Below are 25617 nucleotides of genomic sequence, written 5' to 3' on the forward strand. Positions count from 1 at the left end.
CTTTTTTAAGTCGGGGTCCACGTTAATCTATTCATGGTAAATTCATTCTAGGTGCTAAACGTACAAACTACCATAATAAACCATCCATCCATCCATTTTCTGCCGCTTGTCCCGTTCGGGGTGGCTGGAGCCTATGTCAGCTGCATTTGGGCTGAAGTTTGTGTACACCCTGGACAAGTCGCCACCTCATCGCAGCATAATAAACCATAATAAAACAAACACTTACTGTACAATCTCCACTCTCGCTGCAAAGCCGACCGACGGGGCGCTCACATAATTCCGTTCAGATTAAGATTTAATCACAGTCCTCACAAAGGGGGTAAAAAAAAGTTGCCGCAACTTTATTTTTTGCCATCTTGGGGGTTGTCAAAGTCGACCAGCCTGTCAATCCATGGGAAATAAGCTCTCCAGCTCAGCGCTTATAATAAAAATATCGCTCATGTTTGGTTAATATTCAGGTCACGACTAGGGGTCTAACGGTACACAAAAATTTCGGTTCGGTGCGTACCTCGGTTTAGAGGTCACGGTTCGGTTAATTTTCGGTACAGTAATAAAACAAAAAAATAAAATTTTTTGGGTTATTTATTTACCAAATTTGCTAAATCTTCCACCAAAAATATTTTTCTTAGTGAAATATTTGATGTGAAGTAATTGGAACCTTGGATAGGTCAATAATTCATAATAACATTGATTTTGATTCAATATTATGTTTTGAGCAATGACAGTTTGAAAAAAAAAAACAGCTTTGTTTTATTTGTCAACATTGCAACTTTTTCTGAATTACATTTAACCTTCAAGCTTTTTTATTTCACTTTTGTTATGTTTTTGTTTATTTTAATAGTATTTCTAGAATGTGCCGTGGGCCTTTAAAACATTAGCTGTGGGCCGCAAATGGCCCCCGGGGCACACTTTTGACACCCCTGCTATAGATAATAAAAAATCAAATCTGATAAATCAATGGATAAAAAGCAGAGCCTGGAGACGCATGCGCGTTTATCATAACTCTCTCGCTCTATGTCTCTGCCCCTCCCTCACGAATGCTGCTGTTGCGCGAACAATGTGTTTTGTATTTCACCCCTTCTTAAACTTGATTGATTGATTGAATTTTTTATTAGTAGATTGCACAGTTCAGTACATATTCTGTGCAGCCACTAAATGGTAACAGCTGAATAAGTTTGTCAACTTGTTTAAGTCGGGGCCCACGTACATTGTTAATACACGCAACCATAACTCAAAATGTCGGACATTTGAGGCATTTAAGAAACTCTGCCCTGACAACTCCGCAAAAGAGGACATGTCCGGTGAAAAGAGGACGTATGGTCAGTCTATCCTAGCCCGGTTGCTGCTAGCATGTTCGCAAAGGAGGACATGTCCGGTGCTAGCAGCGATCGGGCTAGGATAGACTGACCATACGTCCTCTTTTCACCGGACATGTCCTCTGTCCGGGCAGAGTTTCTTAAATGCCTCAAATGTCCGGCATTTTGAGTATTGTTTACGCTACTTATTATGTCCGCCTGGAAACTCGTTCGGTTCACCTCCGCACCGAACCGAAAACCCCGGTACCGAAACGGTTCAATACAAATACAGGTACCGTTACACCCCTAGTTACGACATGTAAATGGAGTTTTATTGGTGGTTGCTTTATGTTATATTTGGCATAGTAGAGAACCATCAATCTGTTCACTCAATTGTTGGTTATTTATTTTTGATTTCGAATGCATAAAAAAGCCAAGCATATGTGTTCTTGCCCAACATAAGAAATGTGAATTATAAACAGCACACCCCTTTCCAATGTTTTGCATACTTACAGTATAACTGGTCTGATAACATGGTCAGAGTGCAGAAGCGTTACTACATTCATAGAATCTACGGAATTGCACAGGACATTCAAAATGGCCGATTGAATTTGTGATGTTTACATGGTATTTTCACTTAGTTAGTGGATTGTAAATACAATTGGATATTGTTTGAATACAGTATATACAATGAAACACAATCAAGCATATAATGTCAACTTGTTTTTCCACTCTACTGTTACTTTAATTTCCTGTTCTATGGTGGTCATCATACCTCTTTACCCATTTTACTTAGCTGTAGCTGGTGTCCTTCTTTAGAGGTTCCACTCTAAGTTATTATAAATCTGTTTTTGTAATATGTGGGCACACACATACACACACACACACACACACACACACACACACACACACACACACACACACACACACACACACACACACACACACACACACACACGCGCACCAAGTCATCTGAAAGCATTGCGCATTTCCTCACAGATTTTTCATGAGAACACAATTTCCTGACTCTGAAATGTCATCGTTCATGAGCCAGACGGAACAAAGGAGTGTGAACCAAGCAGGTAGCAGTGACACCTCATCGCCGCTCAGCCGGTGTAATGCATCTTGTTGTTGTTGTGCGTTTTTGCGCACCATCGGGCGGCCGACCACGTGGCAGGCCTTTGTCATTAGCTTAGATGGTCGTTTACAGCAAGTTGTCCTGATGACGTGTGTTCAAAATGGCCAATGATGCCTTTAATTGACTCCTGGCTTGCGTGTGTGTGTGCGCGCACATATGTAAGAGTTGACGTTAGTCTTCAGGGGTGTGTAGTCACTGCAAAAATGATGGCACACTTATCCGCCTGAATGCAGCTGAGGTAGGCTCCAGCAACCCCTGCACCCCCGAAAGGGACAAGCAGTAGAAAATGGATGGATGACTGAATCAACAGCACCTCTAGTGGTTACAGCAAAGCAATGCACTATACTGTATGTAGCCTTATTTTACACTAGACATTTCACACAATCATCAGAATTCCTAATAATCAGTTCCACTCATTTTACGAAACTTAGTGGGGTGAATAATTGTCAATACATGTTTTCTGTTTTTCCTCTGCTATTTTTTTCCTGACAAAAACATCACATGGTGGCGCTTTGGTTAAACTCCATATGTGGGATTGACTTGAAATTTCTCACACAGCTCCACAAAACACCAGGGGTCTGATTTATTAAGATCCTCATACCACGTGCTAGACAGCATGCACAAAAAATATAATTACGTATATTCTGCCTTATCTGTGTTGGTCCCGCGATGAGGTGGTGACTTGTTCAGGGTGTATTCTGCCTTCCGCCCGAGTGCTGCTGGGATAAGCTCCAGCCTCCACACGACACCAAGAGGGACAAGCGGTAAAAAAATGGATGGATGGATACTATAAGGGGGCGTGTTGCATGTGATCTACTACCACTGCGTGTGCAGTTAAAAAGTAGTGCAGACATCCTTATATTTAAACGAGGATTTCAATTATTTTTGTGAGATGTGTTGAACATGAATCAACAACACACACTTATAAGATCTTACACCTTTCTGAATCACAATCTATATAACAGAAACATATGAACACTGACACTTAATTCTGTGCGCGAGGCAGTGGATCGCTTCACCGGAGCATTTGTGTTTCTGGAATTACTCGAACAAAAGAAAAGGGATAATGGAAGACGTCTTTTCATGATGTTGGAGATATATTATAGTAATATATTTCCTCATTAAAAGAAAGAACAACATTAAAGAATGTCAGCTGACACCAAAACGCATCAATTGAATTCATTTTATTCTGCCCCTTAAGTGATCCAGCAGCTATAAAATAATATAAGCAAATTGCGGAATAGACGATATTTCTAATGTTTTTTTATTTCTGTCAGTCCAATTATGTTTACACACGTAGGATTGCCTGTCCATCGTCTGTCTGTGCAGCACGAGCACCTCTTTTCTCACAGCTGTGTGCTAAATAAAATGCAAAATAGTGATTGCAAAACGCTGATGATTGTTGCAAAATCACACTGCGTGTGCTAAATATATATTTGCATTTTCTCCTCTCACTATTGTGTGCGTTCTAATGATCAGCATGTATTATGCATATTAACTAAAACAGAGACGCAAAATGGATTGCAAGTCGACCTGATTCTGCTCACTTAACGCACGCAATTCACTTTGCACACTTAGGAGATAAACTTTGCGTGTGCTATCCAGTTTGCAGGTGTTTTAGTACACTCAAACCTTTAGTAAACCGGCCCCAACTGTAACTTTGGGGCGTATAACCGAGCCACTGCAAAATTTAGTCCACACCACTGGAGGACTGACAAGTACATGTGTGTAAAAAAGCAAGATTGGTTAAAAAAACATAGCCACTTACAAGAAAATTAGAAACTAATTACCCAATAAGTCATTTGTCTCATTGCCATAAGACTTTAAGGAAATATTTTACTTGTATACACACAGCACAGCAATTTGACCACAACCCATAGGGGGTGCCACAAACACCATTTGCAGTTTACTATGGAATGCTCTATTTTTTTCCACATGACCGTATATCACATCATCTAATATGCATAGCCTTTCCTGTATAATATTTCAGTCACATTTTAATAGGAAGTGTGCACAAGAATTATTTATGAGTGTTTGACTCTTTAACAGCTGATTGTTTATTACCCAGAGCTTCTTTGTTTACAAGCCTCATGGGTGCTCCCTGCACTCGAGTCCTCTCGTGTCCTGACTGTCCCATCTTTCTCCGCGCAGAGCTCCATCAACGGCGCCCCAAACAGCCACAAGGCAGACTGCTGCTCCCTAGGCCCCGAGGCAGCGGAAGGCGAGCAGCGGGAGGTCAACGGCAAGCGCAGCGGCAGGGAGCTGGACGCATGTCGCTCTGTGTCCCTCCTTGAGCAGAAGCGCAAGGTGGTCTCCTCCAGCATTGATGTCCCCCACTCCAGGTAGGCCTTTGTTTGTGTACGTGTGTTTATACAAGCGTGCAGAGCTTGTTGACAGCTAGTGTGATATCCGTCCTGGAGGGAGTTCATATAAGCAAAGTTCAGCAAAGGTTTATGACATAGTTATGTCATCTCCGAATGAGTTTGTCGCATGACGTCCCATTTCATCATGTGGCCCTCGCAGTTATTTGGGCTGCACTCAATATTTTGACAGAAGTCAACTTTTGTTTCATTAAAGGGATATATAATTGATCAGTCAACTTTTGTTCCATTAAAGGGATATATAATTGATCAGGTGCCATGCGGTCGGTGCATTAAAATGAATATATTATCGTTATTAATACAACTCAAAAAAATTTAAGCTAAATTAAAAAAAAAAAATCCTTCCATTTACTCTACTCTTGCACTTGTATGTTTGTACCAATGACTTAATGCTTAAGAAATTGCATTACTTTACATCACAAACCAGTAAAATAAAATAAAAATACATCCAGCTACTAGACTACTTGCGGCAACATTTTTAATTGTATGCAGAGTAGGGTAGGGTATTGTTTACATATTATCTAATGACAAATTTGTACTTTTGAAACAGTGCCTGTGCTTATTTAAACTGTGCCCAAACTTGAAAAAAGGTAAACCTATAAATTGTGTGTAAAACAGTGCCCTTCTCATCCATCCATCCATCCATCTTCTTCCGCTTATCCGAGGTCGGGTCGCGGGGGCAGCAGCCTAAGCAGGGAAGCCCAGACTTCCCTCTCCCCAGCCACTTCGTCTAGCTCTTCCCGGGGGATCCCGAGGCGTTCCCAGGCCAGCCGGGAGACATAGTCTTCCCAACGTGTCCTGGGTCTTCCCCGTGGCCTCCTACCGGTTGGACGTCCCCAAAACACCTCCCTCGGGAGGCGTTCGGGTGGCATCCTGACCAGATGCCCGAACCACCTCATCTGGCTCCTCTCGATGTGGAGGAGCAGCGGCTTTACTTTGAGTTCCTCCCGGATGGCAGAGCTTCTCACCCTATCTCTAAGGGAGAGCCCCGCCACACGGCGGAGGAAACTCATTTCGGCCGCTTGTACCCGTGATCTTATCCTTTCGGTCATGACCCAAAGCTCATGACCATAGGTGAGGATGGGAACGTACATCGACCGGTAAATTGAGAGCTTTGCCTTCCGGCTCAGCTCCTTCTTCACCAAAACGGATCGGTACAACGTCCGCATTACTGAAGACGCCGCACCGATCCGCCTGTCGATCTCACGATCCACTCTTCCCCCACTCGTGAACAAGACTCCTAGGTACTTGAACTCCTCCACTTGGGGCAGGGTCTCCTCCCCAACCCGGAGATGTCACTCCACCCTTTTCCGGGAGAGAACCATGGACTCGGATTTGGAGGTGCTGATTCTCATTCCGGCCGCTTGACACTCGGCTGCGAACCGATCCAGTGAGAGCTGAAGATCCCGGCCAGCTGAAGCCAACAGGACCACATCGTCTGCAAAAAGCAGAGACCTAATCCCGCGGCCACCAAACCGGAACCCCTCAATGCCTTGACTGCGCCTAGAAATTCTGTCCATAAAAGTTATGAACAGAATCGGTGACAAAGGGCAGCCTTGGCGGAGTCCAACCCTCACTGGAAACGTGTCCGACTTACTGCCAGCAATGCGGACCAAGCTCTGACACTGATCGTACAGGGATCGGACTGCCACAATAAGACAGTCCGATACCCCATACTCTCTGAGCACTCCCCACAGGACTTCCCGAGGGACACGGTCGAATGCCTTCTCCAAGTCCACAAAGCACATGTAGACTGGTTGGGCAAACTCCCATGCACCCTCAAGAACCCTGCCGAGAGTATAGAGCTGGTCCACAGTTCCACGACCAGGACGAAAACCACACTGTTCCTCCTGAATCTGAGGTTCGACTATCCGGCGTAGCCTCCTCTCCAGTACACCTGAATAAACCTTACCGGGAAGGCTGAGGATTGTGATCCCACGATAGTTGGAACACACCCTCCGGTCCCCCTTCTTAAAGAGAGGGACTACCACCCCGGTCTGCCAATCCAGAGGTACCGCCCCCGATGTCCACGCGATGCTGCAGAGTCTTGTCAACCAAGACAGCCCCACAGCATCCAGAGCCTTAAGGAACTCCGGGCGGATCTCATCCACCCCTGGGGCCTTGCCACCGAGGAGCTTTTTAACTTCCTCAGCAACCTCAGCCCCAGAAATAGGAGAGTCCACCACAGATTCCCCAGGCACTGCTTCCTCATAGGAAGACGTGTTGGTGGGATTGAGGAGGTCTTCGAAGTATTCCCTCCACCCACCCACAACATCCGCAGTTGAGGTCAGCAGAACACCATCCGCACCATACACGGTGTTGACAGTGCACTGCTTCCCCTTCCTGAGGCGGCGGATGGTGGTCCAGAATCGCTTCGAAGCCATCCGGAAGTCATTTTCCATGGCTTCCCCAAACTCTTCCCATGTCCGAGTTTTTGCCTCTTTGACCGCTGAAGCTGCACACCGCTTGGCCTGTCGGTACCTGTCTACTGCCTCTGGAGTCCTATGAGCCAAAAGAACCCGATAGGACTCCTTCTTCAGCTTGACGGCATCCCTGACCGCTGGCCGGGTTGTAGGATTACCGCCACGACAAGGACCAACTACCTTGCGGCCACAGCTCCGATCAGCCTTCTCGACAATAGAGGTGCGGAACATGGTCCACTCGGACTCAATGTCCAGCACCTCCCTCGTGACATGTTCAAAGTTCCTCCGGAGGTGGCAATTGAAACTTTCTCTGACAGGAGACTCTGCCAGACGTTCCCAGCAAACCCTCACAATGCGTTTGGGCCTGCCAGGTCTGTCCGGCATCCTCCCCCACCATCGCAGCCAACTCACCACCAGGTGGTGATCGGTAGAAAGCTCCGCCCCTCTCTTCACCCGAGTGTCCAAAACATGAGGCCGCAAATCCGATGACAGAACTACAAAGTCGATCATGGAACTGCGACCTAGGGTGTCCTGGTGCCAAGTGCACATTTGGACACCCTTATGTTTGAACATGGTGTTTGTTATGGACAAACTGTGACGAGCACAGAAGTCCAATAACAAAACACCACTCGGGTTCAGATCCGGGCGGCCATTCTTCCCAATCACGCCTCTCCAGGTTTCACTGTTGTTACCAACATGAGCGTTGAAGTCCCCCAGCAGAACAAGGGAATCACCCGAGGGAGCACTCTCCAGTACTCCCTCGATTGTACCCAAAAAGGTTGGGTACTCTGAACTGTTGTTTGGTGCGTAAGCGCAAACAACAGTCAGGACCCGTCCCCCCCCCCGAAGGCGGAGGGAGGCTACCCTTTCGTCCACTGGGTTGAACTCCAACGTGCAGGCTTTGAGCCGGGGGTAAACGAGAATTGCCACCCCAGCCCGTCGCCTCTCACTGCCGGCAACGCCAGAGTGGAAGAGAGTCCAGCCCCTTTCAAGAGAAGTGGTTCCAGAGCCCTTGCTGTGCGTCGAAGTGAGTCCGACTACATCCAGCCGGAATTTCTCTACTTCGCGCACTAACTCAGGCTCCTTTCCCCCCAGTGAGGTGACGTTCCACGTCCCAAGAGCAGTGGCCTTCTGTGGCATGCAAATTGACACCGGTGTCATCATGATACTGAGTTTAGGTTTGTTTGATTGATTGATTGATACTTTTATTAATAGATTGCACAGTTCAGTACATATTCCGTACAATTGACCACTAAATGGTAACACCCGAATAAGTTTTTCAACTTGTTTAAGTCGGGGTCCACGTTAATCAATTCATGGTAGTACACATTCCTAATGCAGAGGTAGATAAAGCTTGTGGATGCGGACCATGACACTTCAAATGCAGCTGTTGCTATCTTGCGGAGTTAACAAAAACAACATCTGGAGGTTGCCTGCAGCCAGTGCTGTTCAGTTCATTTATTTATTTCATTCATAAAAAATCAAACAACGAAAAAAAAATCACACAACATAACATTAAAGTAATTTATGAATGAAAAGGAGCAGAAAGCAGTTAGTTATTAATATCTGCCCCCCTATTTTCACAAATACAACAATGTTGGCGACTACAAAGCCATATTTTCATTTTACAATAAATAAACAAATAATGAAGAAATAAATCTTTATTATGATGAAAAATATGTATTTTCATCATCATGATTGAAAAAATAATAATAATGCAGAAAAAAATGTACATTGTTTTATTTCAGTATAAAGTATGTTCCATAAACTAACACCTTTGATTGAAAGACTTTTCTCCATTGTCACTATTCCAAATCTAGATTTATTAAAGATCACAGTTCCTTTCAGGTTATAATTACTTTCTCTTTTTACAAATCGGTTTTGAATGTTGTTTGGTGGAATTGTTGCATGTGCTTTGAACATGATTTTCTAGGATATTATACTCTACCAGTTCATGAAATGTTTATAAATTAAATTGAATGATAATGGATTTGTGGGTTCCCTGTATGCATTTCACTTATGATTTTACTGCTCTTTTCTGCAGAAGGAATATTGGATTTAAATATGTTTAACAGGCACTACCCCGCACTTCAATACAATATGTTAGATATGGGACAATCAGTGAGTTATACAAAATATGCAATGCTTTTTGATGCAGCAATTTCTTCACTTTATGTAAAATCGCAATATTTTTTGATACATTCGCCCTTGTATCATTTATATGTGATTTCCATGACAAATGTTCATCAATCGTAACACCCAAACACTTGATCTCTTGTGTTCTTTTGATCTCAACTCCATCGACATATAATGAGCCATCCACACTTTTCTCACTACTGCAAAAAATCATCAATTTGATTTTACTAGTATTCAAGGACAATTTATTTACAGAAAATCATCTTTTGAGAGCCACAGCTCTTAAAACTAATGTTTTGGCCCATTGTAGTTAAAGCCCTTTGGGGTTATTTGCGTTTGTAGACCATGCAGTTGGCGACTGTCGGGGACTTGGTAGTTGATGAATGCAGGCCTTAAAGGATGACTGCACTTTTTTGGGGAATTTTGCCAATCATTCACAATCCTTATGTAAGACAAAAACACATATGTTTATCTTTTTTATGCATTCTAAATTGTAAATAAATTTGATCAAAATTTAGCTTACATTGGAGCCCATCAGAGTCGCTCTATCCCGCCAACAAGGCCCTTAAAAACATACAAACACCTCCATTAAGGATGTAAGTATATACTGTATGTAATGTAGTAACAGGCACATGTATAATAACATTTAATATTTAATAATAATAATATATATTTATGTAACGGTATTTTTAATATTCTAGCATACGCAGTGCATTAATTTTAAAAACACAGCAGGACGTTTGCTTTTTTCCCTTCAACATCACTGATTATTACTCACTGCAGACTTTATGAGAGCCAACAAACATAATAAAACATTACTTTCTGAACAATGTCTGCTGTCATTAGGATGCCGACTGATAGAATGATTTATGATCTACAATCCAATCCAATCCACTTTATTTTTATAGCACATTTAAACAACAAGAACATTTCCAAAGTGCTGCACAGCCATGTTAAAAACAATATTAAAAAACAATATTATGCTCCACCAATGACTGAATAAAAAGAAAAAAATATAAAACCAAAAAACTTCCACGAGCAGGGAAGCGAGACAACAGCTGACTGCTGACCCGTTGATATAGGCAACATAGGCACACACAGTAGTGATAGCGGCGCCACTATAAATAGTTTGTCTGCGTTAGTGCCTATAATAACAATATGACTAATACTTGCTTAATATTCAACTCAGGAAATGTGAGTGGAGTATTGTTGGCGCTTTTTGGAAGTTTTTTTAATTTGGTTTTATGGGCTGTATAGAGGACCTCCCGTTGGCTGCACTGTGAGCAGACTTTTGTTTTTGAGTTAGAACGCATAAAAAATACATCCGTCGTCATGTCTTTCTTAATGATTTAACGATAGGACAAATTCCCCCAAAAAGTGCAGTTCCCCTTTAATTAGAGCATTTACGGAAAACCAATTTAATTTATTCATTAATTTGTTTCATTTTGCGACAACATGCCTGAGAAACAAGGTAAGCACCAAGCCTTCAATGTGTAGAAAAGGAGCTTGAAATTTGAAACAGAACTGAGTACAAAGTACATGCCATTAAAGTAGAATGCACAAAATTCCTTTTTTTTTTTTCGAACCAATGCTGCCAATAGGTAACTTATAATTTTTTTAACATTTAGATTTAACAGTAGTTTGTGCACACCTTTCTTTGCAGCTGGCTATTGGTCAGCTTCTTTAACAGCAAAACACAGTCACAGCAATGCCGCTGTTTCCGGTGGGGAACAAGGTGCAATGTTTTTTTCCCTTCCTTATGGAATGCTTGCAAAACAATAGCTACAAATAGCATGTGGAACATCTTCTTCTAAAATAGTAAAGAAGTCCCACAAGATCGTTTGTTGTCAGTGAGCTCAGGCGAAATTTACGGCAGCCTAGGTAGGAGAAAAGGAGCGTTCGATTATCTTAACCTAACCCACTTACAGCAAAGTAATCTTGCGTTACTGGAGCATTTACATTTTTTTTTTGTTTGTTTGATTTCTCAGTATGTCATATTTCCTCATTTCCCGGGAGTTTCGTCTTGAAAACGTTGTGTAATGATGACGTGTACGCAAGACGTAACAGGTTTTTAGGAAGTATGAGCGCTGCGCACACACAGAGCTAAAAGTCGTCTGCTTTAACCCCATAATTATACAGTATTTTGGAGATTTGTGTTGCTGAATCTTTTGCAATTTGTTCAATTAATATTGGAGAAGTCAAAGTAGAAAGATGGCGTTGGGAAGCTTTAGCCTTTAGCCACACAAACACACGGTGATTCCTTGTTTAAAATTCCTGGAGGTGAAACTTTCCTATGGATCTGAGCGCGGTCAAGCGAACATGAATCACGACGGAATGTCAACCAGCAGGTTTCGGTGAGAAAATTGTGGTTAAAAAGTCGCTTCTTACCGGAGAAAAGCTGAGCTTGTGCCGTCCATAGCTGCCGTCGACTCCCCGGAGACATTGGCATCAAGACACCCGTGGAGACACCCCTCCGACTATCAGGTACTGTTAAACTCACTAAAACACTAGCAACACAATAGAAAGATAAGGGATTTCCCAGAATTAACCTAGTAAATGTGTCTAAAAACATCGGAATCTGTGCCAATGCAATCGCGTTTTTTTGTTTTTTTTTCTAGTCTGTTGCTATCAATATCCTCAAACATGAATCTTTCATCCTAGCTCAAATTAATGGGGAAATTGTCGTTTTTCTCGGTCCGAATAGCACTTTTTGTTGGAGGCTCCCATTAAAATCAATGTGAATATGTTCCATCAACATGTGACGTCATCGTTTGCCACTTCCGGTAGAGGCAGGGCATTTCTCTTAGCACCGAAAGTTGCGAACTTTATTGTGAATGTTCTCTACTAAATCCTTTCAGCAAAAATATGGCAATATCGCGAAATGATCAAGTATGACACATAGATTAGACCTGCTGTCCCCGTTTAAATAAGAAAATCTCATTTCAGTAGGCCTTTAAGAAAAAGTAGTCAAACCTATTTCATTGTTTCACATGCACTAGTATTCTTCTCATTTGGTCAGCATAATGAAACCTTCCAAGCAGAGCTTCAATCAAACATTTAATAGTCTGCTGCGCACTTGACGTGAACTAGCTTCTAATAGCGCAACAACGCTCTTTTGCCATTACATACTGTATGAAACCCTTAACACTCCCCTCACCCCCCCCCCCCCCCCCCCCACCTCCTATCTCCTAAAAGGCAGAGTGCTCTTATTGAACATCACTCCACCATTACTCCTCTGCTGTTCAATCAATGTCAACTTAGTGTAACGTACAGTTAAAGTCACTCATTGGAGGGGGAGCTTTATCGCCGTGCCTTGAGCCCCGTTTTAAAATTTGTCGACGATTCATTGATTTTTTTCCTCCCCCTGCCTTAGGAGTAAAGATCTCTCTTTTAAATTGAAAATATGGCATGGGTCACGCTGAAGTTTTGCACCTGGCCCATTGTAATTACTGGCCTGCTTAGAGATTGCTGTAATATTGATATGGTTATTGTGGAATGGTTTATTGATTGGTTTACTGGCCTTGCCTCAACTCAACAACAACTTTTTCAGAAGACAAGCTGCTGTTTGTTTTCCTAATAAGATCAATGACGCCAAGAAGATTGTTTAAATAAAAGCCTTGGCGTGCAATACTTCTGAAGGCCACATACGTAAGTACACACCCGGAGTTCAGACAGTAATGCACCGTAGTCGGTAGTCCATGTTTTTCTTTAGCGGTATGTTAGTGCCGAGAAATGTCAGTATAGTCGTCCTCACATTGGCATTAATAACCAAGGACAAAGTGAATGTTTTGCTGTAGAACACTGATCTTGTACTTGCTGTATGAAAAATTTTGTGGAAATGAGGTTTAACCAAAACAATTGGTCTAATTTTAAAGTTAAAGAGAAGTTCTGTGATTTGCTTTTTTATATCAAATGTCAGGTCTAGACTGCAGTCAAGGTGACTCTGACATCACAAAACATGGTTTTTGTTCTTACAAAACATGTTGTTTGTTCTTTTAAAACAAAGACAAAATATCACAGGCATGTCTCATGAGGCGACGTGACATTATCTCTCAAGGTTTGCTTTGTTGTGATGACATATCCATCCATCCATCCATTTTCTACCGCTTATTCCCTTTCGGGGTCGCGGGGGGCGCTGGCGCCTATCTCAGCTACAATCGGGCGGAAGGCAGGGTACACCCTGGACAAGTGGGAAAAACAAAGTCAAAAACATGTAAACCAGTGAACAGTCCCATTTATTTTTTTACACCTGTTTTTATTTACAATGTACTGTAATCCAGATTGAAGGGAAAATGCACTTATTTGAAATTTTGCCTATAATTCACAATCCTTATGTGAGAGAAGAACACATATGTTTTTCTCCTTTATGCATTTTAAATTGTAACTAATATCAAGCAAAAGGCAGTTAACAATGCAGGTAATAGGGATTCGATCCATTTCACCCATAAAGCCCTCCAAGAAAACTCCAACAAAGTTTTACATATAAACTGTAAGTAAATGGCAAAATGGTAAATGGATGAATGTTGTCTATCTGTGTTGGCCCTGCGGTGAGGTGGCGACTTGTCCAGGGTGTATCCCGCCTTCCACCCGATTGTAGCTGAGATAGGAACCAGCGCCCCCCGTTACCCCAAAGGGAATAAGCGGTAAAAAATGGATGGATGGAGGGTTATACTTGTATAGCGATTTTTTACTTTCAGCGCTTTGACAGTATTTCCACATTCACCCATTCACACACTGGCGGGAGCTGCCATGCTAGGCGCTAACCATGACCCATCAGGAACAAGGGTGAAGTGTCTTGCTCAAGGACACAACGGACGTGACAAAGTTGGTTGAAGGTGGGGATTGTACCAGGAACCCTCAGCTTGCTGGCACGGCCACTCTTCCATCCATGCCACGCCGTCCCCAAATTTTCTCGAAATAAAAATATACAAATTATTCACAATTGAGGGCGTTTTCATGCCAATAGTAGCTCATTCCGTTTCGTATCCAATATTGCGACTTTCCCCCCTCCTTTAGGGGGATTAAGAAGGGGAAAGTCCCGTGTACGAATGACTCTTTCCCTGGGTTCGCCTCTCGATTTCAGCTTCGGCGTATAATCAATCCGTAAGTATATATTTGATGTAGTACCGGGTACATTCATTATAACATGTAATGCTCACCGTAGTTTGGTCATTTTAAGCGTCACAAAGACAAACATTTTTGGGCACATGGATTTCAGATCACATTGCAACGTTCGCTATTTCCTTCAACAATAACAACTACTACTAATCGTGGAAGACTTAACGAGAGCCAAAGACAACTTTTTTGGGACAAAAGATGATCCATCAACCTTATACTGTAATTTTGAACTTGAACATATGAAGGATGAGCTACAAGTTATAGAAGCTGAGTGATATGCAGACCCATTTGTAGTAAAACAATAAGTATCGTGTAGCAGTATTGCTAAGTGCTAAACAAGAAACACAAATTACGAACATATTATTAAAATAATTAATTACTGTAAAATTTCTGCTCTCTCGGATGCCAATTCATGGGATATTTATATCTTTCAACACAAGAAGACTTAATGAGAGCCAAAGACAACTCCTTTGGGACAAAAGATGATCCATAACCTTATACTATAATTTTGAACCTGAACATATGAAGGCCGAGCTACAAGTTTTAGAAGCTGAGTGATATGCGGACCCATCTGTAGCAAAACAATAAGTATTGTGTAGCAGTATTGCTAAGTGCTAAAAAAGAAACAGAAATTACGAACATATTATTAAAATAATTAATTACTGTAAAATTTCTGCTCTCTCGGATGCCAATTTATGGGATATTAATCTTTCAACACAACACTTGACTTCCCTGTTTAGATGATGAATTCATCATTATCTTCACTCCTCAGGTAAAAAATTCTGGAAGAAAACAAGGGTCTTGCCATGTCTTCTTTGCAATGTCTTTAGGTCTAAGTTTATTTTTGAGGCTGACATCTTATTTTATGACCACAACCTTTTACGTTACAAGTGTGAGGCATGATTTATAATCCAGCACAGACTTTTACCAATTTGGAGGCAATGCAGCAGTATGTCCATAGCTGCAGTAGTTAAAGGCCTACTGAAATGACATTTTCTTATTCAAACGGGGATAGCAGGTCTATTCTATGTGTTGTACTTGATCATTTCGCAATATTGCCATATTTTTGCTGAAAGGATTTAGTAGAGAACATCGACGATAAAGTTCGCAACTTTTGATGCTGATGAAAAAGCCTTGCCTTTACTGGAAGTAGCAGACGATGACGTCACAAGTGTGGGAGCTCCTCACGTCCTCACATTGTTTTTAATGGGAGCCCCCAGCAGCAAGAGCTATTCGGACCGAGAAAACGACAATTTCCCCATCAATTTGAGCGAGGATGAAAGATTTGTAGATGATGATATTGATAGCAAAGGACTAGAAAAGAAAAAAAAAAAAGAAGTAAAAAAAAAAAAAAAGACGATTGCATTGGGACGGATTCAGATGTTTTTAGACACATTTACTAGGATAATTCCGGGAAGTCCCTTATCTTTCTATTGTGTTGCTAGTGTTTTAGTGAGATTAGATAGTACCTGATAGTCGGAGGGGTGTGTCCACGGTTGTCTTGAGGCCCGTGTCTGAGGGAAGTCACGGCAGATACAAGGATGGCGCAAACTCCACTGATCTCCGGTAAGAGGCGACTTTTTAATACAATTTTCTCACCGAAACCTGCTGGTTGACAAGTGGTCGGGAACCATGTTCGCTTGACCGCTCTGATCCATAGTAAAGCTTCACCTTCGGGAATTTTAGACAAGGAATCACCGTGTGTTTGTGTGGCTAAAGGCTAAAGCTTCCCAACTCCATCTTTCTACATTGTCTTCTCCATTATTAATTAAACAAATTGCAAAAGATTCAGCAACACAGATGTCCAGAATACTGTGTAATTGCGCGATGAAAAGAGACGACTTTTAGCCGTAAGTGGTGCTGCGCTAATATTTCCTGACAGTCTGTGACGTCACGCGCACGCATCATCATTCCGCGACGTTTTCAACAAGAAACTCCGCGGGAAATTTAAAATTGCAATTTAGTAAACTAAAAAGGCCGTATTGGCATGTGTTGCAATGTTAACATTTCATCATTGATATATAAACTATCAGACTGCGTGGTCGGTAGTAGTGGGTTTCAGTAGGCCTTTAACTCTCTGTGATCAAGGTGCCGTGTTACTAAAAGTTTTTCCTTTGTGTTAGCTCTTTTAATGTCATACTTGGTTAATATGCAGGTCACGGCATGTAAAAGGAGCATCGTTAGCAGTTTTTAAGAGGGCTTTATAGGCCGAATAGATTTTGTTTGCTACATTGTTAGCCGTCCAGTATGAGCTGTATTTAAAGATTTTAAATACACAAAACAGAAATGAATATGTGTTCTTGTCTTACATAGGGATTGTAAATGATAGGCATAATTCCTGAGATAGGCTGCAGCACGCCCCTGTCACCCCGAAAGGGACAGGCGGTAGAGATTGGATGGATGGATGGAATTCCGAAAAAAGTGCAGTTCCTTTTGAGTTCCTAAGATAAGGAACGGCGGTGTGTCTCTATTTCAGCCCTGTTCATCCTGTCTTAATTTCATAAAGACTTTTTAATATCTTTAATAAGGTGCCAGACGGCAGCATCCACTTGACATCCAATTATTTTAGGGTCTGGCCCTTTAAAGCCTGCTACTGTAAATCCAAAGCTCTATTCGGGCTTGTTGAATGCTAAATCAAGACCAGCTGTCATGAAATCAATTTCCGGCCAAATTACCAAGTGTGCTCGGGTGCCTTAAGACTTTGTTCGGCCTTTTGGGGAACCCGTGAACCTGAGCTCCCGTGGAAGATACCCCGAAATTGACCTCTCCGCCGAGCAGCGGCGTTATTGCTTTAAGATTAAGATCCATGGCTGCCACCCATCGCACACCTGTGGCCGACTCTCCGCCCTGCTCCAGAAATTGTCGCCTCCGACCACAAAGTAACATTTATCTATAATGGAGGCAGGTTGGGGGGCAGCGGTTAAAGGATGAAGGGAGGTTGTTAACAAGGAAAAAAGTGTGAATGAAGTGTGTGTGTGTGGTCGTCAGAGAAGGGGGTAAAAGAGACAGAGAGAGCATGTCTGAGTATTTAGCTGTGGGGCAGGAGAGAAAGAGGAGAGGAAAAATGCCAGGGGAATTTTTTTTTCTTTCCAGCACTTGGTCTCTTGAGAATTCTGACCCTGAGGCTGTTAATTGCACTCTCCAAACTTTCCTCTCTCTGCCGGTGATTTACCAAGAAAATGTCTGGCTGTTAGATGGCTCTCCAGGTCCCTTGTTAGCAAGACTCTATACATCTCCTGCCTCACTGTTAGTCATTGAAGTATGGTACCTGAATGCACTTTGAAAAGGAAGTGGAGGGAGGAAAATGACACATAGATTGGAGACCGCAGAAGTTTTTCTGTAGCTGAGTGTTACTTAAAAATAAACTATTCTGCAAAACCATTTTTTTAACCTATTGGTACCTGTTTTTGTATATTTGAAAATGTGAAATCAAATCATGTAGGCATGGCGGCGATATTTATAAAACACGTATGCCTTCCGTCATACTTAAAAAATCTGCTTCTCAACTGCGGTCAGTATGGGCCGCAGCGGTACTGAATTGTAATACACTTTTCCCCAACTTATGGCAATAACGACAATAGGAAACAACCAAGAAGAAGTCTGAAGCTAAAGTAAAAGAGACGTTTCTTAAGTGCAAAAATGATGACTAAGGTGGTGAGGCTGTTTTCATTTGCACTTAAATGTAATTGACAGTTTATTGAAAGAACATATTATTTTTATTTTTATTTGTATTAATTATTTTTTCATTTAGTTGTATGTACATGTTTTTTAATCATTTTTTATGTGTCCCTTCTTTTGCAGTATGTTTGATAAGTATTTATTTTGTAATCAGCTTGACTTGAGCCTTGATAATATTATCTGTAATTAACACATTTTGTATATAATTTAAGAAGGTTTATCATGTTAAACTTCAGTGTTGGCGCTAGGAATTTTCAAAATTGGGTCCCTGGGACCCTATCAAGTTGCACAAATGGGGTCCCACAGTAAATTTTGGGGTCTTACATTTTATAACTGTTTTGGAAACAAATGATAAATGTATGCATTATCCTGTTATATCTCACATTCTATATTGTTTCAGTTCAGTTTCAGTTTTTGTATTTTACAATGTAAATCATCACACAATTCAAGGTGTTTCATTACAGCACGTTCGAAAAGGAGTAGAAAGAAGCAGAGCTTATTTAATCCTACCCCTTTGCATACCATGTACAAACCTCGTTTCCATATGAGTTAGGAAATTGTGTTAGATGTAAATATAAACAAAAAACAATGATTTGCAAATAATTTTCAACCCATATTCAGTTGAATATGCTACAAAGACAACATATTTGATGTTCAAACTGATAAACCTATTTTTTTGTGCGAATAATCATTAACTTTAGAATTTGATGCCAGCAACACGTGACAAATAAGTTAGGAAAGGTGGCAGTAAATACTGATAAAGTTGAGGAATGCTCATCAAATACTTATTTGGAACATCCCACAGGTGTGCAGGCTAATTTAGAAAAGGTGGGTGTCATGATGCCCTGCGATGAGGTGGCGACTTGTCCAGGGTGTACCCCGCCTTCCGCCCGATTGTAGCTGAGATAGGCGCCAGGGCCCCCGCGACCCCAAAAGGGAATAAGCGGTAGAAAATGGATGGATGGATGGAGGGTGTCATGATTGGGTATAAAAACAGCTTCTATGAAATGCTAAGTAATTCCCAAACAAGGATGGGGCGAGGGTCACCACTTTGTAAGCAAATTGTCGAACAGTTTTACAACAACATTTCTCAACGAGCTATTGCAAGGAGTTTAGGGACTTTACCATCTACGGTCCGTAAAATCATCAAACGGTTCAGAGAATCTGGAGAAATCAATGCATGTAAGCGATGGTATTAAGGACCTTTGAGCCCTCAGGCGGTACTGCATCAAAAACAGACATCAGTGTGTAAAGGATATCACGACATGGGCTCAGGAACACTTCATAAAACCACTGTCAGTAACTACAGATGGTCGCTACATCTGTAAGTGCAAGTTAAAACTCTTCCCACTGGGTGGGAGTTTTCCTTGCCCTTATGTGGGCCAACCGAGGATGTCGTAGTGGTTTGTGCAGCCCTTTGAGACACTAGTGATTTAGGGCTATATAAGTAAACATTGATTGATTGATTGATACTCTGCAAAGCCCATTTACTGTATCAACAACAACCAGAAACGCTGCCGGCTTCGCTGGGCCAGAGCTCATCTAAGATGGACTGATGCAAAGTGGAAAAGTGTTCTGTGTTCTGACAAGTCCACATTTCAAATTATATTTGGAAACTGTGGACGGGGTGTCCACCGGAACAAAGAAGGGAACAACCATCCGGATTGTTATAGGCGCAAAGTTCAAAAGCCAGCAACTGTGATGGTATGGGGGTGCATTGGTGCCAAAGGCATGGGTAACTTACACATCTGTGAAGGCACTATTAATGCTGAATGGTCCATACAGGTTTTGGAGCAACATATGTTGTCATCCAAGCAACGTAAAAAAAGAGTGCGGATACTTTCCCGGCCCGCCTGCAGTCCAGACCTGTCTCCCATCGAAAATGTGTGGCGCATTATGAAGCGTAAAATACGACAGCGGAGACCCCGGACTGTTGAACGACTGAAGCTCTACATAAAACAAGAATGGGAAAGAATTCCACTTTCAAAGCTTCAACAATTAGTTTCCTCAGTTCCCAAACGTTTATTGAGTGATGTTTAACGAAAAGGTGAAGTAACACAGTTGGGAACATGCCCTTTCCCAACTACTTTGGCACGTGTTCCAACCATGAAATTCTAAGTTGATTATTATTTGCAAAAAAAAAAAAATGTTTGAGTTTGAACATCAAGTATCTTGTCTTTGTAGTGCATTCAATTGAATATGGGTTGAAAAGGATTTGTAAACCATTGTATTTCGTTTATATTTACAACTAACACAATTTCCCAACTCATATGGAAACAGGGTTTGTAAGTTGTATCCAATTTCCTTGTTCTCTGTAACAGAACAGTGAACAAATAAATAATAAATAAATAAATAATATACCATAGTAAGCAAACAAATATTAAATACATAAATAATCTTTATCTCAACAAAAAAAAGAAAAAAAAAGGTTCAAGATGTTCATCATAATTCTTGTTCTGTGTACTTTGTGAACACTTGTAGTTTGAACAGTATCTTAAAGTGAATCATATTGGTGCTTAGTTTAATTTCTTTGGTAATCAATTTGATAATTTAATTCCACATACAGATTATGTTAGAGGTTTTAAGTGGCGTACAAGCATACAAATGTTTTAAATTAGATTTTCCTCTAAGGTTATATTTGTCCTCTTGTCGAGAAGAATGGTTGTACATTCTGGGGTAGCAGAGTATAGTTTGCTTTGTAAATAATTTTAGCTGTTTGCAAATGCACCAAATCGTTGAATTTCAATAATTGTGATTTAATTAATAAAGGGTTTGTATGTTCTCTTTATCCAACATTATGTATTATTCTAATTGACCTTTTTTGTAGCACAGTTGGTGAATAAAGTGCATAATTGTAGGTGTTTCCCCATATTTCTACACAGAAACTCAGATCTGGTATCACGAGCGAGCAGTTATGAATATGAAGTGATTTTTGGTCTAGAACATGTTTTGCTTAATACATTATTGACGTATTTCTTGCTACTTTATGTTGTATATTTTTTACATGAGATTTCCAATTTATTTTTATTCATATGTAAATGTATTCAGTTATATACATTCATTCACTTTCTTCTTTCCTTCATGGATCAAAACTTTACCGCTGCCGCCCCAAAATCAAAGTTTTCTGGCTGACGAGGACCACTGACACATTTACTAGAATACCCCTATGGGCATTACATATATCAAAATTAAGTACCTTGTGTACTTTTTACTTGTTGAAATACCCATTTTAGAGCAAATATCTACCCAAACGACCACTTTGCTGCTGCCAACCATTGGTTTGAAGGGTATTTCAACAAGTAAACAGTACAGTAGGTACTTGATTTTGATAGATGTAATGCCCATAAGCAGTGACGTGTGGTGAACTAAACACCAAGTGAGGCATACATACTTTTTTTTCTGCTTTTTTTTGTTTTTACTTAAATTCATATGTGCAGCTCTAGTCATTGTTGTTTTAGGTTGCACATTAGTTACAGGAAAAAAAGGGAGTTATTCGCTTTTATATAAACGTTATCATAATGATAAGATGATATGATAAATGGGTCCAAAAACTATTTGATAAAGTTATTAAATACTTTTTGGTCCCATTTGCTTTTAACGAAATAAATTAAGTATTGTTACTGTATATTACCTTTCTGTATTTGTATCTGAAGCAGCGATAGCTATCCTCCATGAAAACGTACTTTGTATGGTCGCATTCATTTTGTCTTAAAGTCCAGTTTAGAGAAGTATTTAATCTTGGATAAACATTCATTTAATTCAATTTCATTCCATGAAATTAAACAATTTTTTTTTGCATCTAACAAAAAACCCCACAAATGCTGGCTTACTCTAATAAAAGTGCCATGTTTGTTATAAATACAGTTAAAAAAAAAGAAAAAAGAAAAGAAATAAATGCTGGCTTCCGCGGGAGAAACCTGTGTCTGCTAGCTTGAGAGCCCCAACTTCTCCCAGTGTGGCAAGTCAGAGTACTGCTTAGGCATTGAAATTCAAGTTGACAATATATCGCCCCCTACCTTGAGGCAGAGGTACTTGCTGCCTCAAGACCTGCCTTTTACACGTGGCAACAAGCATGCGCCCCCTCGCACGCATGCCCAATACACACTGTGTAGCCGTGGAGGCACCGCCTGTGTCTGCCTCAGTTTTCATCTGCTGCATTGTTTTGATCAGGAAACATGGAATTTCTGCGATTTTGACCATAAAAATTATCAAAATATACACCAAAATCACTTGGAAAGCATAAATCAAAAGAGAAATATTAACTTATTTTATTTTATTACTTCGTTTTGGAACATCTCATGGTTAAGCCACCTGGTGGCAGGTGAGGCACTGCCTCACTTGCCTCCCCTGACAGCACGTCACTGCCCATAAGGGTATTCTAGTAAAATATGCGTAAATGAGATGTGTCAGTATCAAATTTTACTTGAAATATTTTTTTAGTAACAGCAAAGTGGTTGTTCGGGTAGATTTTAGCTTTATATAGGGTATTTCAACAAGTGAATCGTACAGTAGGTAGTTTATTTTGATATATGTAATGCTTATAACGGTACTCTAGTAATATATGCAGAGATGAGATGTGTCAAGTGTGAAAATATTACTTGAAATCAATTTTTGGCAGCAGCAAAGTGGTCGTTTTGGGTACATTTTAGCTCTAAAAAGTATATTTCAACAAGTAAACAGTACAGTAGGTACTTGGTTTTGATATATGTAATGCTCATAAGGGTATTCTCGTAAAATATGTGTGTAAATATGCGGTGTGTAAATATCCCAAAAGTAATTTGAATCACTTTTTGTCATGCAATATTACATTTAATGAAAATTTTACATAAATGAATACATCCAAGCACTTTACAAATATTTATTATGTGAACAAAGAAATAACAATTACAATTGTATGTATCTTCCAAACAAGAAAGAGGTTTTATCACATGAACATCAGACTAAAAACAGTCCTTTAAATCTCATTAATACCACAGAAATGGCAAACAAATTTTTCGAACACGATAAAGATTTAAATATTGTGAAACACGTAGTGTTACAATAACCACGAAGATAATGTGTTTGTCTTACACCTACAGGTAGTAATCCGCTGTGGACAGACAAAGCCAAGCAATGCAGGTTTAGCAAGCGATGCATGCTCCCGCGAAGAAAACATTTTTTGGAAGGCAATCCCATTTTGGGACAACACCGGCAGAAAGCGATAATTAATAAATAAAAAACAAAAAAACCAGGGTTTTGACACAGAGAAAGCGAAGAAAAAAAAACGCAACACGGGGGTTCCGCGGACTTCTGTAAATGCGCGTTCTTTCTGTTTTTAACGTGTAGAAAGACACACAAAGTGCGTTAATGACAACATTGAAACTTGAAGTAAGTTCGATTGTTGAATATGTTTAAGAGAGTAAGATTACTAATTCAGTGTTAATATTTCAGTGGACCCCGAGGTGTTAAAGATTAAGAACCCCGGAGCTATATCAGGGTCTCAAATAGATGGAAAAATAGAGCAGGGACCCCCTACTTTTATATCTTGTATACAATTGTGTTTTAAATAAAACTGATCCTAAATATACCTTATTATTTTGCAATACTCAGATGTTCAAAGAATACATAGCTAATAGATATCTGGCAACTCGAGCGTTAACCGCTAGCTTGCAACTTGCAACTTGCAGTGTGTTAGTGTGTGTGTGTGTGTGTGTGTGTGTGTGTGTGTGTGTGTGTGTGTGTGTGTGAATGTATATTTATATATAAATATATGTATATATGTGTATGTATATATATATATATATGTATATTTATATATAAATATATGTATATATGTGTATGTATATATACTGTATATATATGTATGTATGTATATATATGTATATATATATATATATATATATATATATATATGTATATGTATATATATTTATGTGTATGTATGTATCAAATCAAATCAACTTTATTTATAAAGCACATTTAAAATTTACCACAGGTGTAGCCAAAGTGTTGTACAATGGGCAGGTTAAAAGATAATACGAGAACCGAGCAAACAACACAACACAAACAGAACATGATAAAAAATAAATAAATAAAACATAAAAACATGTTCACAGCAGGTGTATAATGGGGCACCATTGCAGGATGGATATCACTCAGTGTTAAAAGCCAAGGAATAAAAGTATGTTTTTAAGAGAGATTTAAAAACAGGAAGAGAGGAGGCTTGTCTAACACTCAGAGGTAGGTTGTCCCAGAGCTTGGGAGCAGCAGCGGCGAAAGCTCTGTCCCCTCTCAGCTTCAGCCTTGTGTCAGGGACCGTCAGTAGCAGCTGATTAGCTGATCTTAGGGATCGGGTGGGGCAGTGAGGCTGAAGGAGGTTGGAGAGATATCTTGGTGCGAAGTTGTTAAGACATTTAAAAACAAATAGAAGGAGTTTACAATTGATTCAATAACGCACAGGGAGCCAGTGAAGGGACGCTAATATAGGGGTGATGTGCTCACATCTGCGGGTCTGTGTTAGCAGACGAGCAGCAGAGTTCTGCACGAGCTGCAGGCGGGCGAGGGAGGCCTGGCTAATGCCTACATACAGGGCATTGCAGTAGTCTAAACGATTCGAGTTAAAGGCGTGAATTAATTTCTCGAGATCATGTCCTGACAGAAGCGGTCTCACTTTTGCTATTTGGCGTAATTGATAAAAGCTTTTTTTAACAACGCTGCTGATTTGTTTTTTGAATCTAAAATCTGAGTCGAACTTTAGCCCTAGGTTTGTGACACAGTCGCTGAGATACGGGGTCAGAGTGCCGAGGTCAACGTATATGTATATATTTGCATATATATATATATGTATATGCATATATATATGCATATATGTGTGTATGTATGTGTCTATATATATATGTATGTATGTATGTGTGTGTGTATATATATATATACAGTGGGGCAAAGAAGTATTTAGTCAGCCACCGATTGTGCAAGTTCTCCCGCTTAAAATGATGACAGAGGTATGTAATTTGTTATCATAGGTACACTTCAACTGTGAGAGACAGAATGTGAAAAAAGAAATCCAGGAATTCACATTGTAGGAATTTTAAAGAATTTATTTGTATATTATGGTGGAAAATAAGTATGTAACCACTCAAAGCTCTCACTGTTGGAAGGAGGTTTTGGCTCAAAATCTCACAATACATGGCCCCATTCATTCTTTCCTTAACACGGATCAACAGTCCGTCCCCTTAGCAGAAAAACAGCCCCAAAATATGATGTTTCCACCCCCATGCTTCACAGTAGGTGTGGTGTTCTTGGGATGCAGTATTCTTCTTCCTCCAAACACAAAGTTGAGTTTATACCAAAATTAATACATGGATGATACAGCAGAGGATTAGGAGAATATCATGTGGTGAGATGAAACCAAAATAGAACTTTTTGGTATAAACTCAACTCCCCGGGTTTGGAGAAAGAAGAATACTGAG

The 25617-nt window shown here is 40.5% G+C and overlaps 1 protein-coding gene across 1 annotated transcript in view; it reads left to right on the top strand.

Annotated features, from left to right (window-relative positions):
• znf704 (zinc finger protein 704) overlaps positions 1-25617 on the top strand; it is a 109648-nt gene that overhangs the window by 6950 nt on the left and 77081 nt on the right. Inside the window, exon 2 of the mRNA XM_061908498.1 lies at positions 4585-4775. Within this exon, the coding sequence (XP_061764482.1) occupies positions 4585-4775 (191 nt within the window). The remainder of the gene's footprint in view (positions 1-4584; positions 4776-25617) is intronic.

This window comes from Nerophis ophidion, linkage group LG08, assembly GCF_033978795.1.
Source record: "Nerophis ophidion isolate RoL-2023_Sa linkage group LG08, RoL_Noph_v1.0, whole genome shotgun sequence".
NCBI lineage: Eukaryota > Metazoa > Chordata > Actinopteri > Syngnathiformes > Syngnathidae > Nerophis > Nerophis ophidion.